Source organism: Lycorma delicatula, chromosome 7 (assembly GCF_047948215.1).
Source record: "Lycorma delicatula isolate Av1 chromosome 7, ASM4794821v1, whole genome shotgun sequence".
Lineage (NCBI taxonomy): Eukaryota > Metazoa > Arthropoda > Insecta > Hemiptera > Fulgoridae > Lycorma > Lycorma delicatula.
In genome coordinates, this window is record NC_134461.1 from 57586299 (window position 1) to 57604660 (window position 18362).

The window sequence follows — 18362 nt, forward strand, 5'->3', positions numbered from 1 at the left end:
AAAGATTAGTTAATATTTTATACTGATACAGTAGTGATTAATTACCAGCTGATTAATAAAACAGCTGTTTTTGTAAATGTTAATACTAAAATTAAAACGTATTAAATTTACAAAACAGCTAATAAATAACAATAATAAAAAAAAAGAATTAATAAAATAAAAGAATTTCGTAATAATTTGTTACTTATTGTTAGAAGTTTTAAGTGTGATAGCTCACTATTGTACCATAAACTAACTCTTGCAGGTAATAAAGAAAATGCAGTTAGCCAACCTGTTAATGGTAAGTAAAAGAATTTATTATGTTACTAAAATTTTCAAGTAACTGAAGGAGAAATTTGGTAACTGTGTTAAAAAGTCAGTATGGTTAAGCGTTATTTTTACTAGAATACTCAAAAATTTAAATTTTCACTTACATTCTACTTAAGTACATTAGTAACATTTATTAGATTTACCGGTGCATAATGTTAAAAGAATTGTTATTTTTTTAATTAGTAAATAAAAAAAAATTAAATTCTGGAATTGAGCCGTTCCCATATACTTGTTTCTTAAAATTCATCCTTTAATTTTTGCTAAATAATTTGTACTTAATCTATGGTATTTTTTTTTATTGTTTTTAGTTTAAATTACTTTCACTTAAAGAGACTAAAAAAATAAAATTAATTGGTGCACTGTACAGAAAATGTAATTTTCACGAAGTCTTTCTATTAGGTTTAGTTTTAAGTGAAATAACTTTTAATTTTAACCCATTAAATCGATTTTTCGAAATTTATCGTATGTCAAAATATTAACTAAGGATGACTGAAACGATCTAAATGAAACATTAAGTAGTACTCAAATTTTAACATAAAAGAATTCTAACTCTTACTTTGAGTTAATATTTTGGTATTCACTCGTTTAGGATATTTTTTAATTACATTAGAATAGTATAAATGGCATCATTAGAATAGTGTAAGATTGAAAAATCCGTAAACATTTAATAGTATTTTTAGGAAATCGTATCTAAATATTTAATCGACTACTTTGGTAGCTTTCGACTTGGTTGAAAAGGATTTTTTTCTTTAAAGAAGGATATATTTTTTCCTAAAAAAAAAAAAATCAAGCAATGGATAATATCAAGAAATATTCAACTAGATTTAAAGAATATGAATTTTGTTTCTGCTAAGGATAACCAGAGAACATTAAATGTACGCAATCCTCAAACAGAAAAGAACTGATTAACCGGAGAGACATCGTGTGTAAACGATAGTTCTGCTGTCGATATCATATCAATTAGGATAGTAAGCTTCAGATCCTCAAAGTTGTTAAAAACTTCAACACAGATATCAGTCATTTGTCAGCGACGGCCGGTTCTATGGTACATTGCTTTCAAATGAACAGAATATGTATATGTTCATAATATTTGAAAACAATTGTATGTAACTCATTTCAGGTAAAATTTGTTAATAAGTTTCTCCAGCTTGAGAAACCTCAGTTTATCAAATAGTACGTGAGAAAACTAACTTTTGCAATCATAATTTGAACAAAATATTTTTCTCTATTAATAAACAGTACAGAAAATTTCCTATTACGAGACTAATTGGAAATTATTTGTTAACATGTGTATCTATCGTATGATTTCAGTATTCACCCAGCATATTTTTCAACTCTAGGCAATGGAAATGAGGAAATAACTTTTCGGTTGTGCTCTCCATGAGAACGGGGTTCCGTCCGTTCCCTTGGTAACCAGTGTGGCTAATATTAAGTATTAAAGTGAAGTAAATACTAAGGATTCATACGAATAAATTTATCGAAAAGTAAATAAAAAACTGTTTAATAGTACTTAACGATTAAAGTACAATCCAGTTATGTTTGGAAGTGACGTAAACATAAAGACTACTCGATTGATTATCTGCTCTCACTAAAAATGCTTAGCGCAATATTCTTAAATTATAAATATGCCAAGAATATAACGTATTTAACGTATAAAGTTAAAATTAAGTATAAGAGTAGCATTTATATCAGCAGTCCTCCTACTATTTTCTATCTTTGCGGATGCCCGGTCGTACCTGGCGTTTACTTCTTAACGCGCACGGGAACGGTTTGTTTGCAGCAGTTAAAAGTAAATGTGAAACACATGTAGTTACGTTATGTCTGTTAATCCATGTTATTTCATTTTTGTTTAAAATTTGATTTATTAAACTACGATGAAAATACAATACAGATCAGCCTAATAGAAGTCAACTAAAACTTTTTTTGGTCGTTTCGTTAGTTCAATGAGTTAACTTATTCAGTTTTAAAATTGCCTGTAATTTGCATTAAAGGTAAAAATGTGTTTTATTTCAACATTATTTTCACCTGTTTATCTCTTTCCTATTATTCTTATAGTGGCCTTGGATTGCGATATACATTCTGTTATAGATGTTTTCTAAAAAAAGAAACATTTTACATTTTTTAAATTAAACTCTGCACATAATATAAAATTATAATAATCAGAGTTACAATGATGATAAAAAATCATCACCAAGGAATGTGTAACCTGTCGCTAGCAAAAGTGCATGCTACTAGCGACGCAATTTAAAAAAAAAAAAAAAAAAATACCAATTTATTTTGTTCACCGAGTATTTTATTTTCTAGTTACTTCTAATCTATTTTAATCTTCTGTTTATATTAATAAATTCTGCATTTTTGTTTTAATATACTTTTGTCAAATGAATGAGTTAGAGTTGCGCTATGTTACGATATGTCAATATATCGACTTTTGTCTTATTTCGACACATTTTTGTATAAATAATTTATATATTTTTTTAAACTTATTTTTTATTAAAAAAGTCAGTTTATATAAAATCAATATTGAATTTTTCTAAAATAGTAATAGTACAAAAAAACAGTGCATATGGTGAACAGTTATTCAAATTAGTGAATTTATTTCTCATAATTATATTAGTTTTAAGATAGTGTTGATAAATAATATATACTAGTTAAATAGAACAGCTTTTAAGAATTTTTAAAATTAAAGCTCATAAAATATTTCTATGAATTGCAGGTATTGTTTCTTGTTTTTACCATAAATAAATTGGTAAAAACAGAAGGCCAAACGGGATCAGAAATTTATTTACCTCTAGGCTTATCATTACCATCATTACATCCTAATAAAAACAAGAACACTGCAACAAAAAGAAACGTGGAAACTTCTGAGAAAAAAGCTCAACCAACCAATCCAGGACATGCAACTGACGTAAAAGCAGCACCAGGTGCTTATGAAACCGTGATAAAAGATGACAGAGGAGAAAGACAAGGAACAGACGTCGATCATTCACTTCAATTTTCACATGAAGGTCCTTCAGAGATATTTCTAGATGATGTATTTATTAATTCTATTTAACGACTTATCCAACCATAATAGTGTACAATTAAAAGCAGATTTATAAATAACAACAGAACGATCCCTACTTATAAAACAAAACCTGAAACAACAGCAGAAAAATATCTGCTGTTCTACAAATGCCAAAACCAAATGCTGAAAACGAAAAAAAAAATTTAACTGGAACTTACGATTTCAGTTAGAAAGCTGGGAAGGATTATCTAATCTTTAATATTAAATGGAATGCATTTTAACTTGTATATAAAAATCAATATTTAATTCAACTAACAAATGTTTTTGTAATGACAATAAAAATTTTCAATAGATTCTTTAATATTTTTTAATTTTCTCATGTCTATCATTTCTACAGTCCATGTTATCTTCGGTATAATTCGTTCCATGGTGTTTTCACCATGGAATTTACGTCGATGAGTAAAAATAACTCTTAACCAAAAACTAACAGTTACTTTAATGATGTGTAAAAATTACTACTTTAAATGCATAAAAAAATGAAAATACCAAAAAAATAAATTAAAAAACGAGAAAAGGAGAATCCGCGTCCCTTTCTGGAGGATTATTATCCTCCAACCACCCTTATATTTCTTTTGCACGAAAAAAGATTTTTTGCTTTACTTTTTATTTTTCGTGCGAAGAAAACATATTTTTAATATTTACTTTTCCATCCACACAAGAAACAGCTATTATACAAAGGTCAAAAAGTTAAATTTAATACATTTTAGAAAAAAATTACAGCCACTGTAAATTAAAGCAAACAGAATTACGTACAACTTTAATTGATTCAATTTTTTAAATTTCAAATAAGATTGCAATAAAATTGCAAAATAATTTTTTTTAATAATCTAGACAGCAGATTAATAAGATCTGCTCCAAGGAGAAACAACCTATAAGTTATTATTGAAAAGCATAGTGCGAATTCATTTCGAATACCTGTCTGACCATGGTTTTAAATATGGTGTAATTTTTTGAGAGGGTATTATAGAATTATTTCAGTATAAGGGGCGTATTAAAAAATTGATTAATGCTACTGCAACAACTAAACCGTTATCTGGACGAAAGCTATTATTTCATTGTTGTTTAAATAATTAATATTTAATAAAATATAATTCAGAACATATGTTTCGTGGAAAACAAACCTTTTACGTTACCCCACCTAACTTCGTAATAGCCCACCTACTGGTCTACTGGTTAACTCATCGTCGCAAATCAGTTGTTTAACAGCTGATTTTCAAAGTCGAACGTTCTTAGGCTCGAATCCTAATAAGAGCTAGTTGCTTTTATACGGATTTGAATACCTGATACCAGTGTATTTTGATGGTTAGGATTCAATTACCTACACGTCTCGGGAATGATCGGCATGAGTCTGTACAAAACTAAGCCTCTTTTCCATGTCATACATACATATCATCTTCATCTCATTAGGCTGTACGGGGTTGTTTATTGTTCACAAGCTGAACAGATTGCAACATACATATTAGGAAAACAAAATAAATACAATATATACACGCACATATATCATTCTGAATTATTTTGTATATTATATATATATATATATATATACATATACAGAATGATTCAGGAAGATAGGAAAATAATTTTAGAACTGTTTCTAGGCTTGAAATAAGGAAAAATTTCATACAAACATACATGTCAGAAAACGTTTCGTTATCGAGTTACACCTAACGAAAATTTTGACCCGAATTTCAGTTCCTTCGGTGAATTGAAGGCATACTGAAATTTTTAATGCGTTATATAACGGGTAAATTTTATGGTTTTTGATTTTTGTTGAACTTAAATCAGATCTGAAATGGATATACAGAAAACTACGCAATGATACAACAGTTCTGAAACCTGTTTTATTAGATTGTTCAGCTCAAGAAACATTAGACTAACAAGTTTGTCCTCATAAAATTTCACTATAACCTCATTTCACAGGGGAACTGAAATCCGAGCAAAGGTTTTTGCTAGCTGTAATTCGGTAACAAAGCATTTACGGAAATATGTCTGCATAAATATTTTTCCTTATTTAATGCCCTAGAATCAGTTCCAAAACTATTTCCCTTTCTTCCTGAATCACCAGCGCCAATGATACAAAGACCAAATCATTTTAGGCGACCTGAAACAAGATAACCTAAAGATGGCATGGTCATTCCCAACAATAATAACCATTCAACACCAGATTTGCTAATGAAAACAAGGACTCACGAGGTTTCACACTAAACCGAATATACTATTGTTAATGGTCTTAAAACTTTTAACTAAATCCAGAGATATTCAATCGTACAAGTAGGTCATTCACTCGGCTTAGCACCGGAACTGCATGGATGACGCATGTAGTTACTCTCAAAGAAAGCAATCCTGACTAATGCTGCTTGTATCTAATATATTCCATAATCATAAAATCTTTCGCAGTAAGCTTGCAGCCGCCGGCCTCCGTGGCGCGAGTGGTAGGTCTCCGCCTTTCATCCGGAGGTCCTGAGTTCGAATCCCGGTCAGGCATGGAATTTTTCACACACGCTACAAAACACTTATCTCATCTCCTCTGCGGAAAGAATTGCATGACTGCGGACCCGGAGGTTAAACAAACAAACAAAAATAAAAAATTGCTGACAAAATCAATAAGGAATTGAGAAAGTCGTTGTTTGGAAATATTGCTCCAAAACCAAGATTTTTAATTATTACAAAGGAGAATGGAAACTTTCAAAAAGTTAGTCATTTTTAATCGCAAGAGAAATAACAAATTGTGCTGGTGGTCCTGTTAAGGAAATTCGTAAAACTTTTAACGGATTGCATGTCGAAACCATCAACGACATGCAAAGCCAGAAAGTTCAGGCGTTGAAGAAGATCGGTGAATTTGCGGTTTCTGTCCAACCGCATAGCACACTTAACTCATCCAGAGGATTTGTTTGTCGCAATCTTCTAAATAGTACAGAAGAAGAAATTGTACAAGAAATGTCGAGTCAGGGAGTGACTCAGTGTCGCAGACTAACCATGCGAAGAAATAGTGAAGTTCTTCCTTCAGCCTCGCATATTTTAACATTTAATAGGCCAAACCTTTCTGAAAAGGTGCGAGCTGGCATCCATCGGCTTGATGTACGGGCTTTCATTCCACAGGCGATGAGATTTTTAAGTGTCAACAATTCGGACACACAGCAGCTAGATGTGAAGCGCAGGAAATATGTATATGTGGAGAGAAAACACATGAGGGTGACCCATGTAAAGACCTTCCAATCTGCGTTAACTGTAAAGGGTACCACAACAGTCGTTCAAGGAACTGCCCTACATATAAATTAGAAACAGCCATTCAGGAAGTTAAAACGCTTCAAAAGGTCAGCTATCCTGAAGCGAAGAAAATTATTAATCAGCGTACACCTCGACCATCGACTTCTTATGCAGAAGCAGCGGCTGCCCCTTCCACATCTAAAATTAATGTGGAGCAGTTGCTTAACACGATGGCACAAAGTCTTGCGACAATGATTGAAAGAATCATTGATTCAAAGATTGAGTCCATTCATCAGAAAAAACAAAGTAAAGATGAGACGGCTCATCCCCGGACCGACGCCGTTGACATGAGAGACGCACCAGCGCCGTTTAAAAAACCAGCCAAATCTGCGATCGTACAGCCACCAACTAGCGTAAAAATTAAAAATCTTGACTTATCTGACAAAGAGAAACAGATCACTCCGTCGTCTAGTCACAAGCCTAAGGAAATTGTGATAAGAAAATCCGAGTCTACCGAAATGGAGGTGCAAGTTATTATTGAAAAAGCACCAGACGCAGATGATATAAAAACTGCAACAATGGAGCCTCTAAAAGCTCAAAGAACAGCTTCAGCGAGAGCATCTATTTCAGCTGGACCCAGCACTGCAGTAGAGATAGAATCCAGTTCATCAGCCGCGGAAAGTACATCGCTTGCTAGTTTAGATTCCATAGCAACGATGCTAACAGCACCAATGAAGCTTTCATCACCTGATCTAAGCCGACGAACGTCATTGGCATCAAAAAGAGAAGACGATGTCATATCCGAGGCCTCAGACACACTGTCATCGGAAGTTGAGGCCGTTCGCAGAATGGAAAAACGGTGCAAGAAAGGATGGGCGAAAGGAAAGCCTAGGAAGTAATTTTTTGGATTCGAAGTTATAGGAAAATGTACATTTTTGAACATTTTTTGATTCATGAGAATGTGAATCATGGAACCTTTATTTTTTTTATTTTTTTTTTTTTTGAAGGGGGATGGGGTTAATGAACAAAGTAGTCGGTGCCCCTAAAAACCTCAAAAAGTAAAACCACAAAAAAAAGCACATTCTTGAAACTAGCAAATACTATTACCTAATGTTATCCATTAAGTTCCTAAAAAGTTCTTGGAGTTTAATATTTGTATTTCGAAAAATGAGAACTCAAGAAGGTAAGGTTTTCGATGTTCCTGCAAATCGGAAGACTGTGTTGTTTAGGTGTTTAGGGAAGTATAAGTTGTTTCCTTATGTGAAAGCTTGACCTCGGTAATCGAATAACGGAATTACTAAAGTAGTAGTGGGAAATTATTAAAAGTTTGCAAAAATTTTCTCGGCAAACAAAAATCTAACAATTACCACGGTATTGTTAATCAACTTCTTACTTCATACAGAGCTACGGGATGTAATATGTCTTTGAAAATATATTTCCTCCACTCCAATATGAATTTTTTCCCGTAAAACTTTGGAGACGTAGGTGACGAACACAGTGAACGTTTCCACCAAGACATTTCGGTGATGGAAAGCCGCTGTAAAGGGAAATGGATTACTAACATGCTAGCCGATTACTGTTTGACATTAATTCGGAATGTGCCTGAGGCAATTTATAAAAGAAAAGGATCAGCGAAATCATTCAAATACTGGTATGGCCATGAAAAATGATAAATTTTATAGATTTTAACTATATTTGCCCATAATTTTTTTTGAAGCGTAATTTATTTAAAACTAAGGGTGATAGAAAAATTGTATTTACAGATCTATAATGTACGCAAAAATATAATTCAAGAAATTGTATCACACTTAGAGAAATATTACAAGTTTTTTTTGTCTATCCGTGTCATCTATTTATGGTATACACACTGCATAGATCAATGAACTACTAATATATTTTTTTAAACGACTTACAATCTCTATTATGAAAAAAATACTGGTAAATTCATTTAAAACAATTGCGTTTTATTCAATGAAAATATTATAATTAATCATGTACAATTATTATAATAACATTGTAATAAAAATTCTATATAAAATATAATAATTTAATAGTAATTTACTTTTATACGTAATGAATAATTACTATCAGGTGTTTTAGGTAAAGTTTTTACTATAACTACAAAAGAGTTCAAAAGTCTTACATTTACTAATCAGGTAATAAATAACAGCAATAAAAGGATTAATACAGAATAATACAGACATGGATCAAAATTCATACAGTATTTATAAGAAGAAATGAAAGTAAACTCGTATTTAACTAAGAAAACATCATTATAATCTTTTGTAAAGAAATTTTTTATGAACATATTTGTTTTACTTATATGTAAACATATTTATTACCTATTGTTCTCCGTTAATATAAGAAGCTTTTAATTGATTTTAATCTTAGTATAGTATCTAATACAGAAAAATGCGGTCTGGTAACCTGTTAATGGTAAGTAAAAGAATTAATTATGTAATTAAAATCAGTCACTAATTTACGGAGAAATTGTGTAATTTTTTTTTAATAAAATACAAAAATTTACATTTACACTTATATTCTACTTAAAAAACTACGAACATCAGATTTATTAGTATCATTTTTTTTTTATAGATATGTTACATTGCTTTTAATCAGAAATCAAAGAAAATCAAATTTCAGAGTAAGAGCCATTCCCAATTGGTTTTTTTTTTAATTCATCCCATAACTATTGTTAAATTATTAGTACTTAGTTTGTGATAAAAAATTTTTATTGTATTTTGTTGAACTCTTTCACGTAAAAAGAATACATAAATACTTAATTTGTGCAGTGTATAGAAAATTTTGTTTTCAAGCAATCTTCATATTTCTCTTAAACCTAATGATAATTAACTCATTATATTGATTTTTTAATGTTTATTTTTTGTCAAAATATCATCTTAGAACGGGTTAAACGATTTAAAGGAAATATAAAGGTTGAATTTGAAATCTTAACTTAAAGGACTTACAGAGGTTCCAGTCCTAATTTCGAATAACTTTTGGTATATTCGTTTAGGTCATTTTTTAACAATAACTAGCTTACTAGTATAAATCTAAAATTCATAGAATTTTTAATAGAATATGTAGGTAAAAACATCTTAAATTGAAGCGGAGTTTCGTCCTTTGGGTGAAATCGATGTTTTTTCTACGTTCAGGACTAATCTTTGAAAAAAAAACATCAAGGAACCTATAATAAATCAAGCTTTATCCAGTTTTTCTTATCTTTCAGATTATATAGCGGTTCCTTTTTGTTAAAAAATAGTGATGGCGCCGTACACATAAGATATTTTTGTTTCTTTATACCATACCAATTAGTATACTATTAGTATACTAATACTTCAAATCCACCAAGTTGTTAAAAGCAGAAAAATAATAATGAAGCCTTTTTTCAGCGCTGGCTGACTCTACAGTATTTTGTTTTCAAATAAATAGAATCAGCATGTTCATAATATTGGAAAGCAATAATCATTCATTCCCATATTTAGGTAAATAAACTATCTACATAAATTTCTTCAGTAGAACCTCAGTTTGTTACCAAAATATACATGAGGAAACTTTCTCGTTTTTGCAACCATAGTTTTAACTAGACATTTTGCTTTAAATGATAACAGCAATTATCCGATTATGCTGATTGATGGGAACTTACAGTTTAAAACTTGTATGTGTAGTAAATCGTGTATTCAGTTTATATCTAGCATATTATTTCACTGTACGCAATGGAATTGACGAAATAATTGTGTATTACCGTTCTCCCAGAGTCGGCCTTCCATCTGTTCCCTTTAAATAAAAGGTGTGGCTAGCATAAATATTAGAATGACGTAAATTCTAAGGATTCTGAAATAAAGAATAAACTGAGCGAAAATTAAAAAAAGGTGGTTTAATAGCACGAAATGATTTAATACAGTTCAGTTATATTTGGAACTAATGTAAACGATTATTGATCTAACCTCACTGTCTCTTTTTCTGTTCAGTCTCCGAAACCACCGTAAGGTATTACTTCAGAGGATGAATGAAGATAATATATCTGAATATAAATGAATTGTAGTATTGTACAGTCACAGGTGAACCATTCCTGAGATGTGTGGTTAATTTAAACCCGACCAGCAAAGAACACCGGTATCCACGACCTAGAATTCAATTATCTTAACCGGGTTAAGATCTGGTGGTGAACGCGTCTTCCAAATCGGCTGATTTGGAAGTTAAGAGTTCCAGCGTTCAAGTCCTAGTAAAGTCAGTAATTTTTACACGGATTTGAATACTAGATGGTGGATACCGGTGTTCTTTGGTGGTTGGGTTTCAATTAACCACACATCTCAGGAATGGTCGAACTGAGACTGTACAAAACTACACTTCATTTACACTCATAAATATCATCCTCATTCATCCTCTGAGGTATTATCTGAACGTCATTACCGGATAAATATAACAGGATAACAGGAAAAAGAAAGAAAAAGTATCCAATTATCTAATATTCAACTAATAATCTAAAAGTAACTGCCTTTACTAATCTGACCTTACTAAAAATACTTAGCGCAATATTATTAAATTATAAGTAGGGCTACAATATAATGCACTGTTACAACAATCTTTATAATGTTAACATTATGTATAACAGTAATATTAACAATAACAATCAAAAATTATTTTCCTAATCATGCCTTTTTCCTTTTTCCTGTTTAGCCTCCGAAAATTACCGTCAGGTATTACTTCAGAGAATGAATGAGGATGATATGTATGAGTGTAAATGAAATGTAGTCTTTTACAGTCTCAGGTCGACCATTTCTGAGATGTGCGATTAATTGAAACTCAACCACCAAAGAACACCGGTATCCATGATCTAGTATTCAAATCCGTATAAAAGTAACTGCCTTTACCAGGACTTGAACGCTGGAACTGTCGGCTGGATTCTCGGCTCAAATCAGCTGATTTGCGAAGACGCGTTCACCACTAGACCAACCCGGTGGGTTCCTTATCATGCCTTTTCTTTTTCTTTTTCCTGTTTAGCTTCCGGTAATTACCTTTCAGATAATACTTCAGAGGACGAATGAGGATGAAATGTATGAGTGTAAATGAAGTGTAGTCTTGTATAGTTTCAGTTCGACCATTCCTGAGATGTGTAGTTAATTGAAACTCAATCACCAAAGAACACCGGTATCCGCGATCTAGTATTCAAATCCGTGTTCCTTATCATCCCTTTCTTTTCCTGTTTAGCCTCCGGTAACTACCGTTTAGATAATTCTTCAGAGGATGAATGAGGATGATATGTATGAGTGTAAATGAAGTGTAGTCTTGTACATTCTCAGTTCGACCATTCCTGAGATGTGTGGTTAATTGAAACCCAACCATCAAAGAACACCGGTATCCACGATCTAGTATTCAAATCCGTGTAAAAATAACTGGCTTTACTAGGACTTGAACGTTGGAACTCTCGCCTTCCAAATCAGCTGATTTGGGAACACGTGTTAACCACTAGACCAACCCGGTGGGTTTCCTTATCATCCCTGGTTGTACGTAATGACAGGCGGTTAACAGTTTATAGACAGTTAAGGAAGGGTTTGTTTGCATCAGTTGTAAACAAAAGTGAAACTTATGCAATTTTATTGATGTATCTCTTAATCCAACTTTTCTATTTCTGTCACAATTTATTGCCTAAAATGGGATGAAAAACATTTCAAATCAACAAAAAGTCAATTTAAAAAAAAAATTAAATTAGAGTTTTAGTATGGTTAATAAGTTAATTTTTATACACTATTAAATTATTTGTCATCTATTTAATAGAGGATTTTTTTTTATTTCAACACCATTCTGATATTTTTATCTTTCTCCTATTTTTATCATAGTGGCTATCATATTTACGTAGTATCATTCACTCTGTTATAGTTGTGTACAAAGAAAAAAAATTTCTTCCTAAATTAAATTTTAATTAAACTACTGAAAAAAATAAAAAATTATAATAAGAATTACTATGATAATTGGAATGAGTCATAGAAACTGACTTCTCACTAGCGATGCCAATTTAAAAAGACGTTTAAGATAATAGCAGTTTGTTTCTGTTACTGAATATTAAATATATTGTATTGTTATTTTTGTTCTATTTTAATATTTTGTTTTTATTTATATACTATGCATTCCTGTTTTCTTATATTTTTGTCAAATAAGTAAGTTAGCGTCGCGCTATATTATATTAAGATATACCTAACAGGTTGATAAGTCATTATATCGACTTTTATCTTATATTTATTGTAATTTCGTATAAATGATAAATCGTATTTTAAACTTATTAATTTTTATTAACAATTTCAGTTTGTAAACACAATATTATATTTATTCCAGTTTAGTGGTAATACAAAGAGCAGTGTATGTCGGTAATAATTATTGAAATATCTTTAAATTTATTTCTCATAATTTCAGTAGATTTAAGATAAATCTTTGATAAATTTTCTATACTAGTAAAATAAAACATTTTATAAGAATTCCTAAAATTACAGGTTATAAAATATTTCTTTCAATTGCAGGTATTCTTTATTGGTTTTACCATAAATAAGTTGGTAAAATCAGAAGATCAAACGGGATTCTCAGCGTCAGTAGCAACTGATTCATCTCTAGGCATATCACCAACATCACTATTTCCTAATACAGACGCAAACATTGCAACAGAAGGAAACGTGAAAAATTATGAGGACAATAATCATTCAACAAATGCACAATATTCATCAAAATTAGAAAATGAAATTGAATCATCAACTGATAATGGATATGATGAAACAAATGTTGGTTCGCAAAACTATAATAATCAAGCAAAATTTCAAACTGAATCCGCAAATAGCATAGAAGAAAAACAAAACCACTACGTTTATAATGATAATGGAAACGAGCCATCAAACAAAAATGCAGAAAAAATAATAACCGGAAACATTAACGCTAAATCAGGAAATAATAATTCTGTAAGAACAGAAGATAAATCACTATTAAAAGCACCAACAGCAGCTGATTTTTCTGTTGGTTCATCACGAAATCCTCAGATAAACGCAGGTGCTGCAAAAAAACCAAATGAAAAAAATTATGATGAAAAGGATCACAAAAAAAATCCAAAGTATGCAACAAAATTAGAGGAAGAAAATGAAATTAAAACATCGGGTGCAAAAAACGATAAAACTCAAGAAAATTATAAAACACAACCATTAAATAATAAGCCTATAGAAACAAAACAAACGTCAGACGTTTATAATGAATCTGGTTTCAAGAAAATACCTAAATATACACAAGATGACGAATATGGGAATAATGTAGCTAAATTAGGAAATTTAAATAGACCATCACCGTACAAAACAGAAGCACCAGAAGAATATAATTCAATGTATTATTCAGCTGCCAAAAATGAACAGGGGAATGAACAGGGGAAAAAACACGAAAATTCAAAACAATCTTCCATACTCAAAAACGAAATAAAAGGCAGTGAATATAAATTACCTTCAACTGAAAATACAGTAAAACAATTAACTGAAGACTTTAAATCAACAAATACTGCATACAACTACCCTCCCCAAAAGCAAACAAATAAATTAAAAGAAAAATATGACTCACCATCTAAAGCGCTTCCTGACTATGAAAACACACAAATAAATGGAAACTTACAATTTGCTTTAGAGAAATCCAAAAAATTTGGTGCTTACAACAATGGGATAAAAAATGACAGAGAAAAATCAGAACCTACGGAATATTTCAAAAATATGCAAGGAAATTCAGGTATAATTGATAGTTCTCATAAATTCCGTGCACACAATCATAAAACCGAACTAACAAATGAGGTATATCAGGGAATACCTACAATAAATGAAAATCAGGGAGTATCTAGATTAAATGAATATCAGGGAATGTCTAGATTAAATAAATATCAGAGTATACCTAGATTAAATCCTGAAAACGAACAGGAAAGAATAAGAGAAAACTTAGGCCTTTCATTAGGAAATTCGAAAAAATTTTCCGAAATTGGAATAAAAAACTATAAAGAAAAAACTCCATTTAACGTATTATCCAACCATAAAGGACAATTAAAAGGAGATTTAGAAATAGCATCAGAAAGTTCACCTCAGTTACTTACTTATAAACCAAACCCTGAAATAAAAGCAGAAGAATATCAACAAATACCAAAACCAAACTTTGAAAACAACCAAGAAAAATTAACTGGGAACTTACAATTTCATTTAGAAAATGGAAAAGGATTGCCGAATTCTTATTCTGCAACAACAGATAATCAATACAAATCACCACCAACAAATAAAAATAATATATTATATATTACTTTAAATAAAAAATAAAAAAAAAAACAATCAATCATATCAACGTATACCTAAAAATTAATATTTAATTCAGATTGACTAAAATGGAATAACAATCGATTTACTAATGACGGTATTTTTTCAATAGTAGAAAGAGAAAATATAAGTAAGAAAGAATCCATTCAAAATACAATAAATATATTCAAAATGTAATTTTCAGACTTAATGTAGTTAAGCTTATTATAATTAGAATCTATATGATGAAGAGAAGTATTTGTACTAAATTAACGCATTCTTTTAGAATAATGAAGATTTGATTTATAACACAGGTTTGGTTTGTATACAATTAAATGCTAAACGTCTTGTAAAACGTATGCTAATACGGAAAATTTGCTTAAAATAATAAAATAATTAGAAAAAATTTAATTTGAAAAAAAAAATAGACAATATGCTCTTAAAACAACAAAAAATAATATTTTATTTGTTTCTAAATATATTTTTTATTCAGCAATTAATAAATCCATAAATCAAATAATATATTTAAAAAATGTTATTTTATAAATTCAGTAATATAACTAGCATTTCTAATGTTGAATTTTCTTTTGGTTTGTTAATTATTTTTTCATTTATAAATATACTAATACAGATGAAGAGATAAGAATTTTGTAATTTTGTATGTTGAATATTTGAAAACAATGGCAATAAAATCTTTTAACAAATTCTGTATTAATTTTTAATTTGCTTATATCTCTCTCATTTTTTCAGTCAATGTGATCTTTGGTATAATTCGTTAACTGATGTTTTCATTAGAGAATTTACATGTATGTGTAAAAATAAGTCTTAATAACTAACAGTTTAGCTTTCGTATTTTATATTATCTATAGATTAATTTAAATTACTCATACTGAAACTTAATATAACACAATATTAACTATTATTTTGCTATGTTAGGTGTAACTATGTGACTGCAATTCATTTGAAAACTTAGTCCTAAATTTAGTTGCACGATATGGATTCATAGAAAAGTCGAAAATTGTGAGGAAGAAGATCACCATTTTTAGAATTAGACGAATCCAATAAACATACAACATGAAATCCGTTAGAAATCACAATAAACAAATGTTCATATCGTAAATTGTAAATTCATGTCGTCTACTTTGACCCAATATTATACGTACTACATGCTTTTGAACAATATTAACAGATCTAAAAACGTGGTAGTACGCTCCATTTTCTATAATTACATTAATAATTATGAACAATTAATTATATAAAAAATAAATGTTTTAAATCAATATTAAAACAAATTTAAAAGGAATGAAATTTAATATAAAGAAAAATCGATTTTAAAGAATTTAATTCAATTTTTATAAAAAAATAAATAAATTGATAGATATATATATTTAAATTCTTTAAAATTTAAAGAAAATTTTTAATTAAAAATTTAATTGATTTTTCCATTAACTTAAACTTCATTTTTATTAAATAAAATTTGTTTTAATAATAATTTATGTTACAAATTATTCACAATATATATAACGAAGACAGCAACACACTTTCAGGACATGTTCTACTGGTGATAATAAAAAAGAAAATTCAAGTAAACAGAGTTTCGTAAACGTTTTGTTAGCGAGTGTCGGCTGGCGAAATATTTCGCCATATTTTCTGTGCCCAGTAAAATTATGATAGATTGTAATTCTTGGGACTGAAATTAAAAGGTAAATTTAGCGGTCTTAATATATGAAATCTGATTGAAAAATTAAAAAACAGATCCCAGAACTATATTTTTACTAGTTTTTGAGAAATCTTATGTAAAAGATATCGGGGTCGAACAGCACACTATTTTATATTTGGTTTAAATTAACGCATAAAAGTTATAACAACCTTACAGATAATTTAATTATGAGTAAAATGGGTGAACAAAGTTTCCAGAAACTAAATACAAATGTAAGAATTTCGAAGTTTACAAACATATCAAAACGAGGCAGATTTTGTCTAGGTATTAAACAAAAAAAATTTTAAATATTACAAAATATTTTGTAATATTTTGAAAATATTTTTGTAAATATTTTGAAAAAATAATAAATACAAACACAAATAATAAAACAAAGTTTCGAAATTCTTATGTTGATATTTATTTTCAGTGGGCTTTATTCACACTACTTTACTCAAGAATCAAACAATAAATTTTGTTTTTAATCTTTATGTGTTTATTACCCATTGAACAAAGCTATTTTACCGCCAAAGATAAAATAATAACGTATTTTTTAAAACCAATCTTTTGTCTTTTTGGCCATATTTCTCAAAAACAATTAAAACATAGTCCTGAGATCTATTGCTTTAAATTCTTCAAGTCAAATTTCATATAAAAGCACTACTACTAAATTTTTTCCTTAACTTGAGCCCAAAAAATTACAATATTGGTTAATTTTACCGAAGGGGTAGTAGACAGGGCGAAATACTTCTCCAGCCGACACTCATTAACGTATCCGAAACTATGCTTATATGAATTTTCTTCATTTTCATCGGTATAACAATCCGGAAATTTGTTACAATCTTAGTGAATCAACCTTTATGTTATGTATGTATTTATGTAAGTATGAATTGCATACATATCCTACATCTAAAATTAAATTCATCAAAGATTATTATTTTTAAATTATTTTTCATCAAAAATTTAAATTCTAAAATGAAATTCGTAATAAAAATAATCATTTGTAATTAATTTAAATTATTTAAGTAACTAACTACAACTGCTGATCGAAATTAAATCAATTACAGACAAAATAATAGACAACAATAAAATATAACCGTCAGGAGATGTTCTACTGGTGAATATAAAGAAAATTCACATACACATAAATTCGGAAATATTTTGTTTGTGAGGGTCGGCTGGCGAAATATTTTGCCATATTTTCAGCGCCTTTGGTAAAATTAAGCCAGGTAATTGTTGGGGCTCAAATTAAAGGACAAATTTGGTGGTTTTATATGAAAACTGTCTAAAAATCTTTTTAAAAAAATAACCCCCAAAAGTATATTTTTAATAGTTTTTGAGAAATTCGGGGTAAAAGTCAAAAGATTGGTATCGAAAAACACACTATTTTATGTTTGATGAAAAATAACTCTGCGTCTTTAATTGGTAACGTCCGACGCTTTAATTTTCTTATTAATAAAATTTAAGCATCTACTCACTCCTTCCCCTACTAATCAAGTAGTGCTAGCTAATACGTCAAGTTGTACAGTTTTTTTGCTAATTACTTCTGCTACAGGAATATTATTTTTTTTAGGATTACTCCATTAATTATTAATTTTTTAAAAGTGAAAGAAATACAAGAATTTGAAATTTGAAAATTTGTTATCATAACAAGTGCCTGCCTTTCACAGCCAAGCTTATATTTTCATTTGGCACACTCTACAAATAAATATTTGTATTAAATTTGTAAATGGGTAGTAAAAAAATAATCCATTGAACAATGGATATTGTTTATTTTAACGACTAGTTC

At 29.5% G+C, this 18362-nt stretch overlaps 2 protein-coding genes across 5 annotated transcripts in view; both read left to right on the plus strand.

The window, feature by feature from the left end:
* Nucleotides 1-196: 196 nt before the first annotated feature.
* Nucleotides 197-3614, plus strand: LOC142328138 (uncharacterized). Its single transcript, XM_075371680.1, has 2 exons — nucleotides 197-280; nucleotides 3023-3614. The coding sequence occupies exons 1-2, from the start codon at nucleotides 257-259 to the stop codon at nucleotides 3359-3361; spliced, it is 363 nt and encodes a 120-aa protein (XP_075227795.1). The 5' UTR covers nucleotides 197-256; the 3' UTR covers nucleotides 3362-3614.
* A 5335-nt stretch (nucleotides 3615-8949) lies between these two features.
* Nucleotides 8950-18362, plus strand: part of LOC142327534 (uncharacterized) — a 45241-nt gene continuing 35828 nt past the window's right edge. For 3 of the 4 annotated variants that reach the window (XR_012757008.1, XR_012757007.1, XR_012757006.1), the window contains exon 1: nucleotides 8978-9016. Coding sequence is in view for 1 of the 4 variants with exons in the window: in XM_075370674.1 (XP_075226789.1) it covers nucleotides 8993-9016; nucleotides 13096-14898 (1827 nt within the window). In the remaining 3 variants the exon portion in view is untranslated. Of the gene's footprint in view, nucleotides 9017-13095; nucleotides 14911-18362 lie in introns of those variants that run through there. The other variant, XM_075370674.1, reaches the window with a different exon arrangement.